Consider the following 14,822-nt stretch of genomic DNA (forward strand, 5'->3'; position numbering starts at 1 on the left):
AAGTTGATCTGATGAAAGCCCTGGGACAAGTACGTCAAAGTAAAAATGTGGAATATGGCCAAAATGAAAATAGAAAATGGCGGGCAATTTCTACAATCCCACTACCAACGAGGAAACGAGTCTCAAAACTCTTACAGTATTGTCACCTTTCTTTAATGCTCGAGCATGGTGCATACCACAGAGTTTAGTTTGTAATATGCACACAGATAGAAAACAGTTCTTTGGTTTTATACATTTGGCTAACCCCTCCCACTCTGGAGGGGGTTTGCTAAACAGGAAAAGGTTGAGATCATTTGATCACATGAATACAACAATGCCTAGTCTAGAGCAATCAGACCAATATGCATTCTGTAGTAAAGGGCTGTGTCTAGAGAAAATCAGATTACAGTGTCTATGGTAATCAGGCCTATATACATTCAGTAGTACAGGAAACAGCATGATCGAGGAGAGCATTGTGAGAGATTCAATCATGATCAATCAAAAGGGGAAATAAACATGATTATTATGGTCAACTGTTATATTTCCCTTACAAGACTTTTTTCTTTGTCTGGTCATGATACACGTGGGCCACGATTTTTGTGTTGATCGGTCAAAGGGAAACCTAGGGGCTGCTTTCCAGGGGGCGCTGTTGAGCCATTTTGCCACGCCCATTTCAAATTACTTCAGTCTAGTAAAATATCCGTAGGTCTTGAATTTCTTGCAAAGTTTCATAACTTTTGAGCATGTCTAGACCCTGAAACCCCCCCTCCCCCCCCCCAAAGGGAAATAATAAAAATCTTTACAGTTTCAATAGGGCCTCTCACCTTTCGGTGCTCGGGCATAAATTAAAATGCAGTTTGTAGTTGTACTGCATCTCAGAACCATATGTACATTAATATATAACGTTCATGACTTAAATGTACAGACATGTAGCTGACATGTTGAGAGAACGTTAAAGTAACGGTGATCAATAACAATCAACATGAACTGGGGCTACAACTGAAGAGGGAAGATGACAAAGTAATGCAGAATATGTCACAAATGATAATCATACAATATCACACATGATCACCAGCACCTTTATATTATTTTAGACATTTTTCTTATTTTAGATATTTTTCACGATATTCAAGAGTAATCTGGAAATGTGTTGAAATATCAAAGCGAATTTCGCAAATCCCCAGCAAAGCCGTCGTGGACCACCAGGGGGCTGCGGACCCCCGGTTGTAAACCCCTGAATTAGAGAATCTAAAGCCGGAGCATGCTTCTGCGTTGTCAGGGGCCCGCAAGCACGCAGCTGTAACGCAGGACTCGTTCTCATTCATGATTTTCCAACCATTGCGCGGGTTGCCATGCAATTCCCCGCCAGAACACTAGGCGGAGTAATGTTTTTTGTCAAAGTCGGCTCTTCTTCGTGTGTGGCACGAAGAAGAGCTCCTCAGAGCCTTTTTCTGGTGGAAAAATCCGCCGGTCAGTGACGGGTTATACTAGTGGTCATAGTGTCGGATCTCTTCTGCCAAGTGCTCTTCTATTTGATCCATATTCGTTCTTCTAAATCTTCCGTGGTTTCCGGGCATGAACCGGAAATGCGACTCCGGAAATGATGTAGTTAGCAGACCAATCACAGCCCTTGCGGGCGGGTGACGCTTGCGGGGCATTGTCGTCTAGTTAGAAAAATTGGCCGACGCACGTAAGCACATAAGGACGTAAGAAGGGCTACGTTAGCGCGTAGGGGGCCCGGCAGGGCTCTTGCGCTTCCGGGCCCATGAAAACGCAGAAGCATGCTCCGGCCTTTAGTCGTCCATAGTTGTGAATGTGAATGTTTGTTTGTCTCTGTGTCCCTGTTCAGACCTGGTATAGACATCCACCCTGAGAGATCTGCTCACACGTGGTCAGAATCTCACTACGTCTGTTCACACCTGGAATTAAAACGTGTCCTGAATCTGTCCCTCGAGATCGTCTCTCACTTCCTGGGGCTGAATGAATCTCGTGCAGCTCAGCCGTCCTCGCCTGGTTTGTGACCTTGCTGCATAACAAACAGATTTCTAACTCTGCTCCTCTGTCTCCTTCAGGCTCCGATGAGAGGCTCTCCATGATGAGGAGCTAACACTGTCGGCCGTACAACCGCAGGAAGAGACGTGGCTGCTGCACCATCCACAGCCGACGCATGGCGGTATTAGGGGTGAGAGAAGCACGCTGTTTGGTTTCCTCTTGTTTCTGTTCTTTCATCTCCCAACCCGATAGTAGCTCTATGCTCCACGTAGAAAATATCATTTCAAAATCACAACAATTCTGACTATGGCTGCTCACTCATTCCACAAATGTTTTTTTGACACACTACAATGCCTGAAATTAGAAATTAAAATCCATATAATTTTTTTCCGTTTAGTCTAATCAGCTCTTTAGAATTTAAATATGTAAGATTTTCTGACACAAAACAGCAAATACTCACAATTTCAAAGCTATTTTGCCTAAAAATTACTCCATTAATTATAAAAGACGGATCTTTTCAGCTCCATCCGTGTCGTTGTAGATTGTTTAGAATTCTCTAAGCAAACTTATTGTTACTTTGAGGATGTGAACCTCGTCAAGCTGCACAGATAAAATATCTCGACCTCCACGTTCATCTGGCGTCTGCACATCTTCCTCCTCGTGTCGACCTCAGTGTGCAGATGCCTGTGCAGTCAGTCAGCGCAGATCTCAGAACAGGTTGCAGCCTCTAAATGATGGATGGGATCTGCCTCGGTGCCTTAATCACCAGACACAACCGTCCATTATCTGTAATGTGGCTGGCTGTAATTTCACATCTGATCATTTGCCCGCGACTGTCGTCTGCGGTGGTCTGTTGATGAGTCTGTCACACGCTCCAGACAGGGAGCCGGTCACTCACTCATTTAAAAAGTACCGTCTATAATATAATAGTAATTAAACATTAATTGCATCGGATAAATTAAATGAATCGCTGATTGTTTTCAGTCAAAGCAGAACTGAAAACAAACCGGTTTGTTGATTTGATGGAGACAGAAGTGACATGATTCAGTCTTTCAAATTGAAAGCTCACGCTCGCTCTTTGTTATTCTAAAAGTTTACCCTGCTAGAGATGAACAGAAAATCTTAGGTCTGCTCTTTAGAAAGATTATGCATTAGTCAATGTGACATTTTATTGTCTTAATATTCATTGATTTCCTTCAGTGACCTGAGATCAATATTGATATTGTTCAGTAGAAGGAACAGCGCATGTTTTATTAGAAAAGTAGAACACAAGCATGACAACCAGCAGTTCTATGATAACTGACTTTAACCTTTAAATCCAATACAACCTCTACTTTCTCTCTCTAACACTTTCCTCTTTATCTTTTTCTTGTCTTCTACAAAGATATTGTAGTAAACATTAAAAATCACCCTTTAAATTCAGTCTTCACATCACTCACGTCAATCTATGGTGCATGAAGTTTCTCTCCAAAACTGCATAAATAATAATAAAACAATCAAAGTATGTTATGAGTAAGAAACCAGATTGTGAGACTTCATCAAAGATGTGAGAGGGAACAGGAGCAGCAGCAAGATACAGAAGCTGAAACCGAGCTGCAGCATTGGTTAGGATGTACAGGAAGTGACACAATACCAATAACAGAAGGGTATCTCCCCCGTAAAGTGACACACACACACACACACACACACACACACACACACACACACACACACACACGCTGCAGTTTGCATTGCAGGGATTTTTCATATCTTCCCAGTATTTGTTTTGCTGAGTGTTGTTATGTATGTTGATGAATTGTCTGCATGTGTGTACTTGTGTTTGCAAACTCACTTGTAAAACAGTATTTTGAATTTAATTGAGTCTTCTGGGCTCATGCTCCCACCCGGGGTGGGGGGGGGGGCTGCTCTGCTGCAGGAGAGTGTGCAACAGACAGCAAATCCAAACTTCATGGAAACAAGTAGCTGGAGCAGAGCAATCACTTTTAATAAAGAAGTGTTTTTACAGTTAGAAGCGTCTGAGGGACGGCTCATTATTGTGTGTTTGAGCTGAGGCAGCAGTGGATTATTAGGGCCCGAGCACAGACATCAAAGGTGTCTGGTGAGACCCTATTGAAATTGTAAGGATTATTATTATTATTATTATTTATTATTATTATTATTATTATTATTATTATTATTATTATTATTATTCAGGCAAATGAAATGGCTTTTTGAGGGCTTTAACATGCTCAACTTCTTACCAAAATTTGCAGAAAGTTAGAAAGTGGTGAAAATTTACATATTCTGAAGGAATTTTCAATGGGCGTCGCAAAATGGCTCAACGGTGCCCCCCGAGACCCCCCGAGACCCCCAGAAGGTGTTCCCATTGACCTATCTTCACAAAAATCGATATACAGGTGTATCATGACCAGACAAACAAAAAAGTCTCTTGGTGCAATTGGAAAAACACAACAGGAAGCCTGCTATTTTGCATTTAGTGGCCATTTTGGCCATATTCCACATTTTTTCTTTGATACACTTGTACCAGGGTTTTCATCGGATCAACTTCAAATTGAGATGAGTGTCATCACAACAAGATGGAGATAAAAACTGACTGACAGATTTTATTTTAATCACACGGTGTGACCGTGGCGTGGTGTCAAAGTTTGATTACACGCCATTAAAACACGATGTTCTGTAACGCGGACATACATGGACCATGAATCCTTTGATTTCAGTCTTCCTAGATCAAAGGAAACTTTATGTCTTGCAAAGGTTACGTCTCTCTCTCTCTCAGAACTGGTTATTTTTGTTTTTTCAGACAAAAAGCATGCAACGCTTCAAAATGGATGTGCTCGGGCCCACCCAGTGCTGCTTTGCAGCCCTAAAATTTTTATTATTATTATTATTATTATTATTATTATTCAGGCAAATGAATTGGCTTTTTGAGGGCTTTAACATGCTCAATTTCTTACCAAAATTTGCAGAAAGTTAGAAAGTGGTGAAAATTTACGTATTCTGAAGGAATTTTCAATTATTATTATTATTATTATTCAGGCAAATGAATTGGCTTTTTGAGAGCTTTAACATGCTCAACTTCTTCTTCTTATTATTATTATTATTATTATTATTATTGTGACTAAAGTGAATTGGCTTTTTGAGGGCTTTAATTATTATTATTAGGGCCCGAGCACCGAATGGTGAGAGGCCCTATTGAAATTGTAAGGATTATTCTTATTATTATTCTAACCCAAATGAATTGGCTTTTTGAGGGCTTTAACATGCTGAACTTCTTACCAAACTTTGCAGATAATTAGAGAGTGGTGAAAATTTACGTATTCTGGAGAATTTGGAAATGGGCGTGGCAAAATGGCTCAACAGCGCCCCCTGGAACCCAGCCCCTAGGTTTTCACATAACCGATTTTCACCAAAATCGGGCAAGAGGTGTATCGTGACTAATCATGAAAAAAAGTCACAAAGGGCATTATGAAAAACGCAACAGGAAGCCCGCCATTTTGGATTTAGTGGCCATTTTGGCCATTTTTGCGATTTTTGCTTTGTCGTACTTGTCCAAGGGCTTTCATTAGTATTGTTATTTTCATTTTGTTTTTTCCTTAGTTTTACTTTTCTTATTTATCCTCGTATGCCTCTGAGTGTTCTGTCTTTTCCTCATTTGTTTTATTTTTTCCTCTATATCCATGTCCGTTTCAGATCCTACCGTCTGTGATGCAGTGGTCTCCTCTCCCGTCTCTTTTTTTATAATTATATTGCATTTATTGATGTTTTGTTTCATATATCATATATAGTTTTTCTTATTTAATTATTATTATTATTATTATTATTATTATTATTATTCAGGCAAATGAATTGGCTTTTTGAGGGCTTTAACATGCTCAACTTCTTACCAAAATTTGCAGAAAGTTAGAAAGTGGTGAAAATTTACATATTCTGAAGGAATTTTCAATGGGCGTCGCAAAATGGCTCATTATTATTTTAATCTGCTGTATGTGTCTGCATTGTTCCTGTTGGTGCTAATAGGGACACTGGGAGCTGTCTGGTGGGAAAAGTGTTATTTTCATAAAACATCCTGCATTAATTTGTCAAATAATTGTGCTTTAACTAGCAACACTACAGGGAGGAGACAATTATCTGTGGCTCCTGTTGACTGTTCTAGTGCGACGCCTCTTGTTCATTTGGATTTTCAGTCACTGGCTTTTATTAACATACATGTGTGCATGTTATAACCTGTTGATTTCATTATAAATCAATCCGTCAGTTAAAACAATTACAATATGTTACCATATAGTCGATTAAATTCCAGAAAATGTTAGAAGGAAAATGACTGAACTTGTCTGAGTGACCAAGGTTGCATCTTCAAAAGTCCTAATTTGTAAGATTTCAAAACCCAAAGATCCTGATTGGGGTTTCATGTGTAACAAAGAGAAGCATAAAATCTCTTGTTTTCAAATGTTTAATATATCAAATATTTTAAATTTCTATGCAACAGAAGTAAAAATGTCCTTTTAATAATAATTATTTCCAATTTGTATTGTGTATGTGTTTTAATGACACTGTTTTTTGCGCCATTTGCCTCGGTGGTGAACTGTTGAACGCCCATTTCCCTGTATTAAGTTTGGCACTTTTACATTGTCACCCAATGGCCCAAGTAACTTTTTCAGGTTTTTCAGAAAACACAAACAAATTTACCAAATAAGCGGTTCTGATAAACGCAACGGTCGCTCCAGAATTTTGATCTCCTCAAGTTCTGGATGGTCTTTGATCAAAGGACTCATCAAAGGATAGTCTGGATCGCTTGTCCTCTTCATGGTGTGGATGTGTCTGCTTGGCATCTTCAACAACATCAAAGGAAGTGTTTAATTGTCTGCTCCACCTGGTGGAAGCTGCTTCATCGCTTCAACGACGATCTCTCGGTCATCTTCAGTGGATGAGGCCTGATCGGTGTCAGAACTGTTGAGTGCATCTACTCCCAACAAAGAAAAAAACATGTCGACCCTATCGAGGTGTGCAGTCACAAATGTGTGATCATTCTGAAAAACATTCATTGCCCTGCACATCGGTTACATCTACTCAAAACGTGACTCAGATCACACTGTTCAGTGATCAAAGTAATGGCAGATTACATCTTTGTTGATTGACTAATCCATTGTTTGACGAATCGCTGCAGGGTTTGTGTGTGTAGTGGAATCTGTGTGACATGTACAGGTGGACTGGGAGTGTGTTTTCAGTAAGATGCGTCTCATTGGAAGTGGAACAAGGCCTCACTGAAGCCACAGCTCCTGTTTGTTACTGCTACTCAGATTCAAATGACAGTTATTGTCTTTTAAGCGTCTCTAAAGCAACAATCGCTGCTTTTAACATCTATGAATCATCAGCAGCTGTAGCAGCCCGTCGGCCTCTCGTCAGATTGTCATGGAGCAGAAACGTGTTGAACTGGATAATCTGTGTGTGGTTCAGCTGCAGCTCAGGGTCTCCACCTGTGGTTTGACGCTGGCAGAGATTCGTCACTGCCAATAGAAGACACCACCTGACGTATTTTCAGTGATTTCCTTTTGTAAGAGTCTGTCGGTGCTGCTGCAGAATCTGGTTTTCTTCTGGCTCAGATCCAGGAGGAAAACACAGGCCCCGTGTTTACTGAAAAGCAGGAGCGATGGTTAAGTAGCTCCCGGGGTGCGATGAGGACAGACGTAGGAAAAACAATGAAGCTGTGAAATGCTGCAGCAATATTCCACATAATGTTCTGTGTTGTGTTTGTGGGGATTTTCCTGCTGCTGGCAGTGTTGTGCCTGCTGTGGTTTGTGTTTTTTGATATTGCTTGTGCTCAACAATATGTTTTCTAGAGGTGAAATTCGCTCTGGAATTCACTTATGTCGTGTGCTTGATGTTTTTGTAGAAGTGTGCATCTTTAACCTTCATATAATTGAATATATATAGTTTGTGCTTGCTTTTTTGGAAAATAATCCTGTCTGTGTTTGCTGTGAGGCTCATCACTGTCGCACAAATAATAGAAATATAAAGCAAACACAACAGAAGGAGGAGAAAGAGAAAAGGAGAAGAGTTGTAACAGGCACAAGTTATAAATGTTGCACAATGAAAAGAGGTCACATTGTGTAATTATCAGTTAATCTGTCGTTAAATCCACTCGACATTCAGAAAGTGTTCTGAGGACAAAATGTCAATTTCACAGTTTCCCACAGTCTTCGTCGGACAAACAGTCAACAACAAAAAGATTTGGTTTCTCGTGACTTAACAGAGAAAAGCAGTAAAATCTGAGAAGCAGGATCAAGTGAATATTTAACACCGAAGTGATAAATCGATTATTACAATAGATGCTGGTGAATTTTCTGTCCACCTGAACAGAAACTTTCAGTATTTAGGTTTAAATCCAGCTCCAGTTAAAAACCAGTGAGGATGTCGGGATGTGTTTTTTCATCCCATCTGCACATGTGCAACAATCTACTCAGTGTGTTTACAGATGTGGGCACTTTTGTAGTTTATGGAAATATATGATGCAAATACTAAATGTTTTTTGCCATAAAATATTTATATATCCCTTTACTTGTAGATAATGTTGAAATAGATTTTTTTTAAGCCTTAAACACTTCAATAAATGTCACATTAAAGTTCTATAGAAGCTTTAACAATGAGAAAGTGTTCTGTCTGTGAGTTAGTTTAAATAAGAACTACAGGACGGATTTCCACGAGACTTGGTGTTGGAAGAACGTTTTATGGGTTAGAGAGGATTTAAATGTGGTTTCATAGGCGTGTTGGCATTTTTCAACCTCTTTGTGGGTTTGTGCTTTCTTGTCTCGAGAAATAGAACTTTCATTTTGTAGTTTTCACTAAAATATATCGATAAAAGAAATGAAGGAATGAATAGTACCAACACAAATTGATTTCCCAGACATCTTAACGTACGCTCAAGGTGTTTTGACTGGAGCTAAATCATGTTTTTTGTTTTGCTCTCAGGCAAATTCAACTTTTGACTCGTCCTGAGCTTCAGTCCTTAATGTTTGTGTTTGTTCTTCTTCCTCAGAACCCCGACATGCTGACGAGGAAGATAAAGCTGTGTCACATCAACGCCCACATCACATGTCGTCTGTGTGAGGGCTACCTGATCGACGCCACCACCGTCACCGAGTGCTTACACACCTGTAAGTCCCCCCCCACACACACACAAACACACACAAACACACACACACCAGCTCTCTCCGTGTCCTTTCAAATATTCTCTCCCTTGAAGTTCCGCTCTTCATCTCCTTGTTTTGTTCCCGTCTTTCTGTCTCCTGTCAGTTTTCTCCTTGTTTCTGTTTCGTCACTTTCTTGTTTACACTCGGCTCTGCTCGTCTCCCGGGGTTTGTTCTTTTTCTTGGCTCAGGTTTTTTTTTACCTCCAGGATTTACCTGAGATGAGATGAATCCTGGAGGCCGGTCGATGCCTCAGTGATCCGTGCAGCTTTGTTTCTATCTGCTCTCTGACACAACCTGTATCAGGTGTTTCATCAGCAGCTCTGAAGTGCCTTCTGTCTGTCAGACCAGCTGCGCTATGGAGTTTCATAGTGTTTTAGCAACATAGAACTTTCCTTTGTTCCTATTTATGTATAAATTCATTATGATTTAAAAGAAGAAGCCTCTCAGGTGAACAAACAATCAGATTCGCCGTTTCACAGAAAATTGGATTCTTGTCACTGCGATGAAATCTGCACATTTATTACCCGGCAGACGAAGGAGAGAAGATGTCGCCTCTTATTCACACAGTGGTTCATCATTAGCTGGGTGTTTTCAGTAAAGTAGGATAATACAGTCCTGTGAGTGTCTGCAGTTAGTCTTCATACTGTCTGTCCTTTATACATGAGGAAACTCTTTAAGCCTTAAAGCCCTAAAAGCTACGCATCTTCAGAGTTTTCTCAAAGACACACTTCTTCGTTTTTCAGTTAAAGAAACATAAGTTGCACATAGTCCAGTCTGAGGTAATGAGACGTTCTCAAAACTGTTTGAGTTTACGTCACAGTTGGATCAAACTCTTCAAAGACGTGATTCGATATTCTATAGGAGGCTAAATATCTAAACAAATCTGCAACAGCTCCTGTGGCTCAGGAAGAGGTAGAGCGGATCGTCCACTAACCAGAGAGTCGCTCGTTCCATCCCAGTCTCCCACTATTCCAAGAAGGCTGCACGAGGATTAGCAGACTTTAAATATCGTGTAGTCTGAAGTCACACGTCTCGTCACTCTTGCAACACGTTCAAGGGGAGAAACTTCCTCCTTCAGCCAGATGTTTCCTGTGTAACCACGAGGCCTTGTGTCCCTGAGAGCATCGTGTGCTGGAGCTGGAGCGCTCTGCCCCTACAGACCAAACCCGGTGCTTTACACGTGGGTGTCTGTTCTAGCGCCTCCTGAAGTGAAAAGGAAGTGGTGCAGCCCGTGAGTTACCTGTTTTCTAACGCCCCAGGGAGTCTCTGAGCTGATCCTGATTACAAGGCAGATTTCACTGCTCACTGACAGGGAGCCAGACGCTTGTGGTTTGTACACAGCTGATAGGTTGTGGTGGTTGTTGTTGTGAAATCATTATCATCTGCTGCTGCAGAATAATGAAGGTGTCTGTGGTTTTCATCGCCTGAGGTCGAGCTCAATCAAACTCTGTGTTTTCATTCCTGGTGCATTCGACATTAGAGTCACTGAGGGTTGGTCCTGTGAGGCTGTGAATTAGGTTCATTGATATGGTTTATTCCAGACAAGCCTCATAACTGGGCCTGGGTTATAGTTAACAGACATGTCTAATGTGTGTTGAAAGAGTTTAAGTTGCAGAAAATGTATATTGTATCTATGAGATTTGGACCAAGCAAATAATTTAAGAGCGGCCAACGTCAGCTGGAGTAGCAGCTTATTTAAGGAATTCATGTGTTTTTCTTTATTGATTAACATCTGACCGACCTGCAGCAAGTCGCTTTCCTCTATTAAAGACAAGTATCAATATCACAAAGGTCAAACCAGTTGACTCGTTCAGCTGCAGGCCAGATTGTGACGTGAACCCATACAGTGTAGTACCTCGCATGTCCACTCGATGGCGCTTCTCCCCCACAGATGAGGGTCTTATTGTGCATACAAAGGGATTCACCGGTGAGAAATCAATTATCTTGAGTATAAACTGTTTCACTGGTTCATCATTACATCATCACAGGGGTCAAACTTTCCTTTCTGTTCCTCTTCTAATCACTTCCTTTCTGTTTGTGTAGGATTTGTGTAACTGAAACAAACGATTAGCTGATTCATTAAATCAAACTTGTTATGAAACACTTGATTTATCTTCAACATCTGCTTCTTTCAACTTCTCACACATGAGCTTTTACTGTTTCTCTCCTTTATATCATTTCAAGCTCAATTATTCTGGGATTCAAATTGTTGTCAGTTTGTTATCAGTTTCATATCTGTGACACAACAATTTGGAGATATTGATTTCTGCTCTTGAGAAGTTATATAGACTAGGTTTACAGACTACAAACTATTGATTGATTTACAGTAACAGTATATTTGATAATTCAAGTGATGAATAGAGATGTTAGTTGCAGCCACGATTTTGCATCCGTTTGGAAATAAATTAATAAGACTAACAATATTCAACTCAACACAAATAAAAGACATCAAGACTCTCATGACATATCCCTGACGTGCTTATGTCAACAAGCTAAATTCTGTCCACAGCATATAAACAACTATATCATATATGACAATAAGAGCCGTGTGTGTCTGTTTCTTCAGCTGTATTAATGTTTGGAAAAAGTCCGACGTGTGATTTCATTCTCAAGTTGCCAGTTGTGATTTCAATCAACATTAGTAAACAGAAGATTTTCAGGATTATATTTTAGTTTAGTCACAGTTTCACGTTTACAATATTTGTCATTTCAATACAACTGTCTGAACTAAATAAACAATATTGTTCATCGCTTGATTTAAACATGTGTAGTAACCATGTGTGTGTGTGTCTGTGTGTCTCCAGTTTGTAGAAGTTGTCTAGTGAAATATCTGGAAGAAAACAACACGTGCCCCACGTGTAGGATTGTTATTCATCAGAGCCATCCACTGCAGTACATCGGGTGAGTGAGAGACCCTCAACACACACACTCCCTAAGTGCACACACATGCACACCCTTGCATGCACACAACCACAAACCGACATGTTGACATCAGTGTGTAGAGAGCCACTTGTGCCTCTGGGGGCGTCACCAGCTCCCTGCCAGAAAACTACCACACAGCAAAGTGCTCATGGCCGTGACCTTTTCCTCTGGACAGGAAACACAGACCCTGCACCTCTGTGGTCACCGTGCTCAGGGTGGTCTCTACTTCTGTGTGTTTCTTCAAAGGACACTACACGATTCACTGAGTAAATTAGTGTTAAAGAAATAGTGTATGCAGGTTGTAGAAGTGCAAACAATAAGAAGACAACTTGAGCCATTTACTGCAGGTTATCAACTGTAGAGCTTTTCCAGAACCTTCTACACCAACACTGATTAACTCCTCAGGTTGAAGTGAAGAAGTCTCATTTAGAAAAGTCCTTCCCTTGTTGTTTGGGGAGTCGGCTCTGCCAGGTGACATCCTGCAGCGTGAGGGATCACGAGGCTCGAACCTCCTCTGGAGCGCTCAGCCATCAACGTCTGATTAATACGAAACACAAAGCTCATCTGCACCAGCAATTAAGTCATTACCTCCTAAACTGTGCTGTCTGCAGACTCATTGTTTCCCTGGAATTGCTCCATTCAGAACACATTAGCTCTTTGCACAGCTGCTTTTCTTTCCCCCCCTCGAGCTGATGGGAGACATCACAAGAGACGTGAGGACAAAACACTCAACAGGTGACTGAAGCAGGTCGTTATCCCCAAGTGCTCTTCAAACTAAAGTCAAACTCAGACGAGCAAAAGTCGTCCCTCTACTTGTTCTGTCAAGTGTAGCTTCTAGTTTTCACTATAACGTCTTCACAGAATTAAACGTAAAATATATCAAAATACTTACAAAGAATATCCTGCTGTTCTGGGGCTGATAGTTTTCTTTTCTTATCAGTTTCATATCTGTGACCCTCTGACGAGCCCCAATCCCCAGGTTCAGAATACCTGCATCCATTTCTATAATGAACTTAATCATTAGGAGGTTATATTTTCCACTGTGTCTGTTTCTTTGTTGGTATATTTGCTGTCAGAATAACCAAACTGATATTCGCCAAACTAAATGCAGGGATGGGTGTCAGAAGAAACCGTTAAAGTTTGGTGTGGATGCAGATCAGGAGGCAGATGCACAGATTTAGATTTTGCTCTGAGCTCTTCTCAGTTCTACTTATATTGAAAGAAACATGAAATGTCGCCCTTTTTAACCTTTAATCTTTTTAAGAACCTTTTGTGTCGAAGTCCTTTTGTTCATTACAACATTTATTTAACTTGATAAAAGTCGTCACCTGATTGGAATCTGTTTCCTGGAGCGACGCCCGAGAGAGGACAGAATACAACAAACAGAGTTGGATCAATAAGGACTAAATTAATTCCTGATTGAAGCCTGAGTACAGAAGGTTTACCAGCAGGTTAAGACAGCCTCAGCTTTTGGTTCAGCTTTGTGTTGCAGTGTTTGCTCACCAGGGGGCAGTGGTCTGCTGTGTATCTGGAGCCTCACCATCATACTGCCTCAGATTCAGTCTCTCTCCCAGCGAACAGCAGGGGTGATGAACCTGTCACATTCTTCTGGAGGTTTCTCCTCCGTAGAACCGAAGCGAACCCAGCGTGTGCGTGTCCCTGTGTGTCAGGGTGACGGCGCCCGGAGCCCCCCCCCCACTGTGCACCTGCGTCACCTGCGTGGCCAGACAGGGAAAAAGTCTCTAACACTGAGTGACGCAGCATATGCTGCAGCGCGGCCTCCGAGGGCGGGTGTCACTTGAATTCTCTGCATAAATGACACCTTCAGAAAAAGCTCTCAGCGTTTGGGAAGTTGTGATTCATTTATTATATTCGACTTTCCAAACTTTTTAGTGCAGCCGTTCATTTCTGACGAATTATTTCTCCTCAGGTTGTTGCATTTAGAGGCATAAATATAATCTGGACCTCATTTACAAGAAGGAAAGTCTCAAAAAATATAATATATAATAATGTAATGAAGCAGATTTAGTCTTTTTCTGTCTTTACTAATCTATTGAAACTGTTTTAAATCAAAAGGGATCCTGGGTATCAAGGTTATCACTACATATAAGGATATATTAAGGATGATAACTAAAATAAATATGTATTTATATTGATTATAAGCGATTATACTAACTAACCCTTTCCTTGTTCTCTTCAGCCATGACAGAACAATGCAAGACATTGTCTACAAGTTGGTACCGGGACTTCAAGAGGGTGAGTGTTGTGTGTTTCTTTGTAATGTAACACTGAGTGGGTCCATCTAATACACTTAAAATGTTAGTTTGCATCGTTAAGAAATGCATAAATACATTATAATAGAATATTCTTGCTATCCTGGATGGGCCAAGCATCTGTGATGGAACAGTTTCAGTGTTCACACATACGAACGCACATACACACACACTCTCACACACTCACACACACACTCCAGTGAACTTCAGAAGCCTGGCAACAGCGGTGACCTCGAGAAACAGTCGCCCCCTTGTCTCACTTCTTTCTGTTTCTTCTTCTCTTTTGCAGCGGAGATAAAGAAGCAGAGAGATTTCTATCAGAAGTTGGGGATGGAAGTGCCCGGAGACATTAAAGGGGAACTTTGCAACATGAAGACTCATCTAGATCAGCGCAATGGTACGATTGGCGACGCCCAGTGTTCACACCTCCCAGCACTGTCAGGGAGGAACTGCTGTGAAAATGTTACAC

The 14,822-nt window shown here is 40.9% G+C and overlaps 1 protein-coding gene across 1 annotated transcript in view; it reads left to right on the forward strand.

The window, feature by feature from the left end:
• Window positions 1-14,822, forward strand: part of LOC133011940 (polycomb group RING finger protein 3) — a 46,640-nt gene that overhangs the window by 22,855 nt on the left and 8,963 nt on the right. The window contains exons 2-6 of the mRNA XM_061079880.1: window positions 2,052-2,161; window positions 9,005-9,122; window positions 11,963-12,059; window positions 14,281-14,336; window positions 14,643-14,750. Of these exons, the coding sequence (XP_060935863.1) occupies window positions 2,147-2,161; window positions 9,005-9,122; window positions 11,963-12,059; window positions 14,281-14,336; window positions 14,643-14,750 (394 nt within the window). The 5' untranslated portion in view covers window positions 2,052-2,146. The remainder of the gene's footprint in view (window positions 1-2,051; window positions 2,162-9,004; window positions 9,123-11,962; window positions 12,060-14,280; window positions 14,337-14,642; window positions 14,751-14,822) is intronic.

The sequence above is a fragment of the Limanda limanda genome, chromosome 10, assembly GCF_963576545.1.
Source record: "Limanda limanda chromosome 10, fLimLim1.1, whole genome shotgun sequence".
NCBI classification, from domain to species: Eukaryota; Metazoa; Chordata; class Actinopteri; order Pleuronectiformes; family Pleuronectidae; genus Limanda; species Limanda limanda.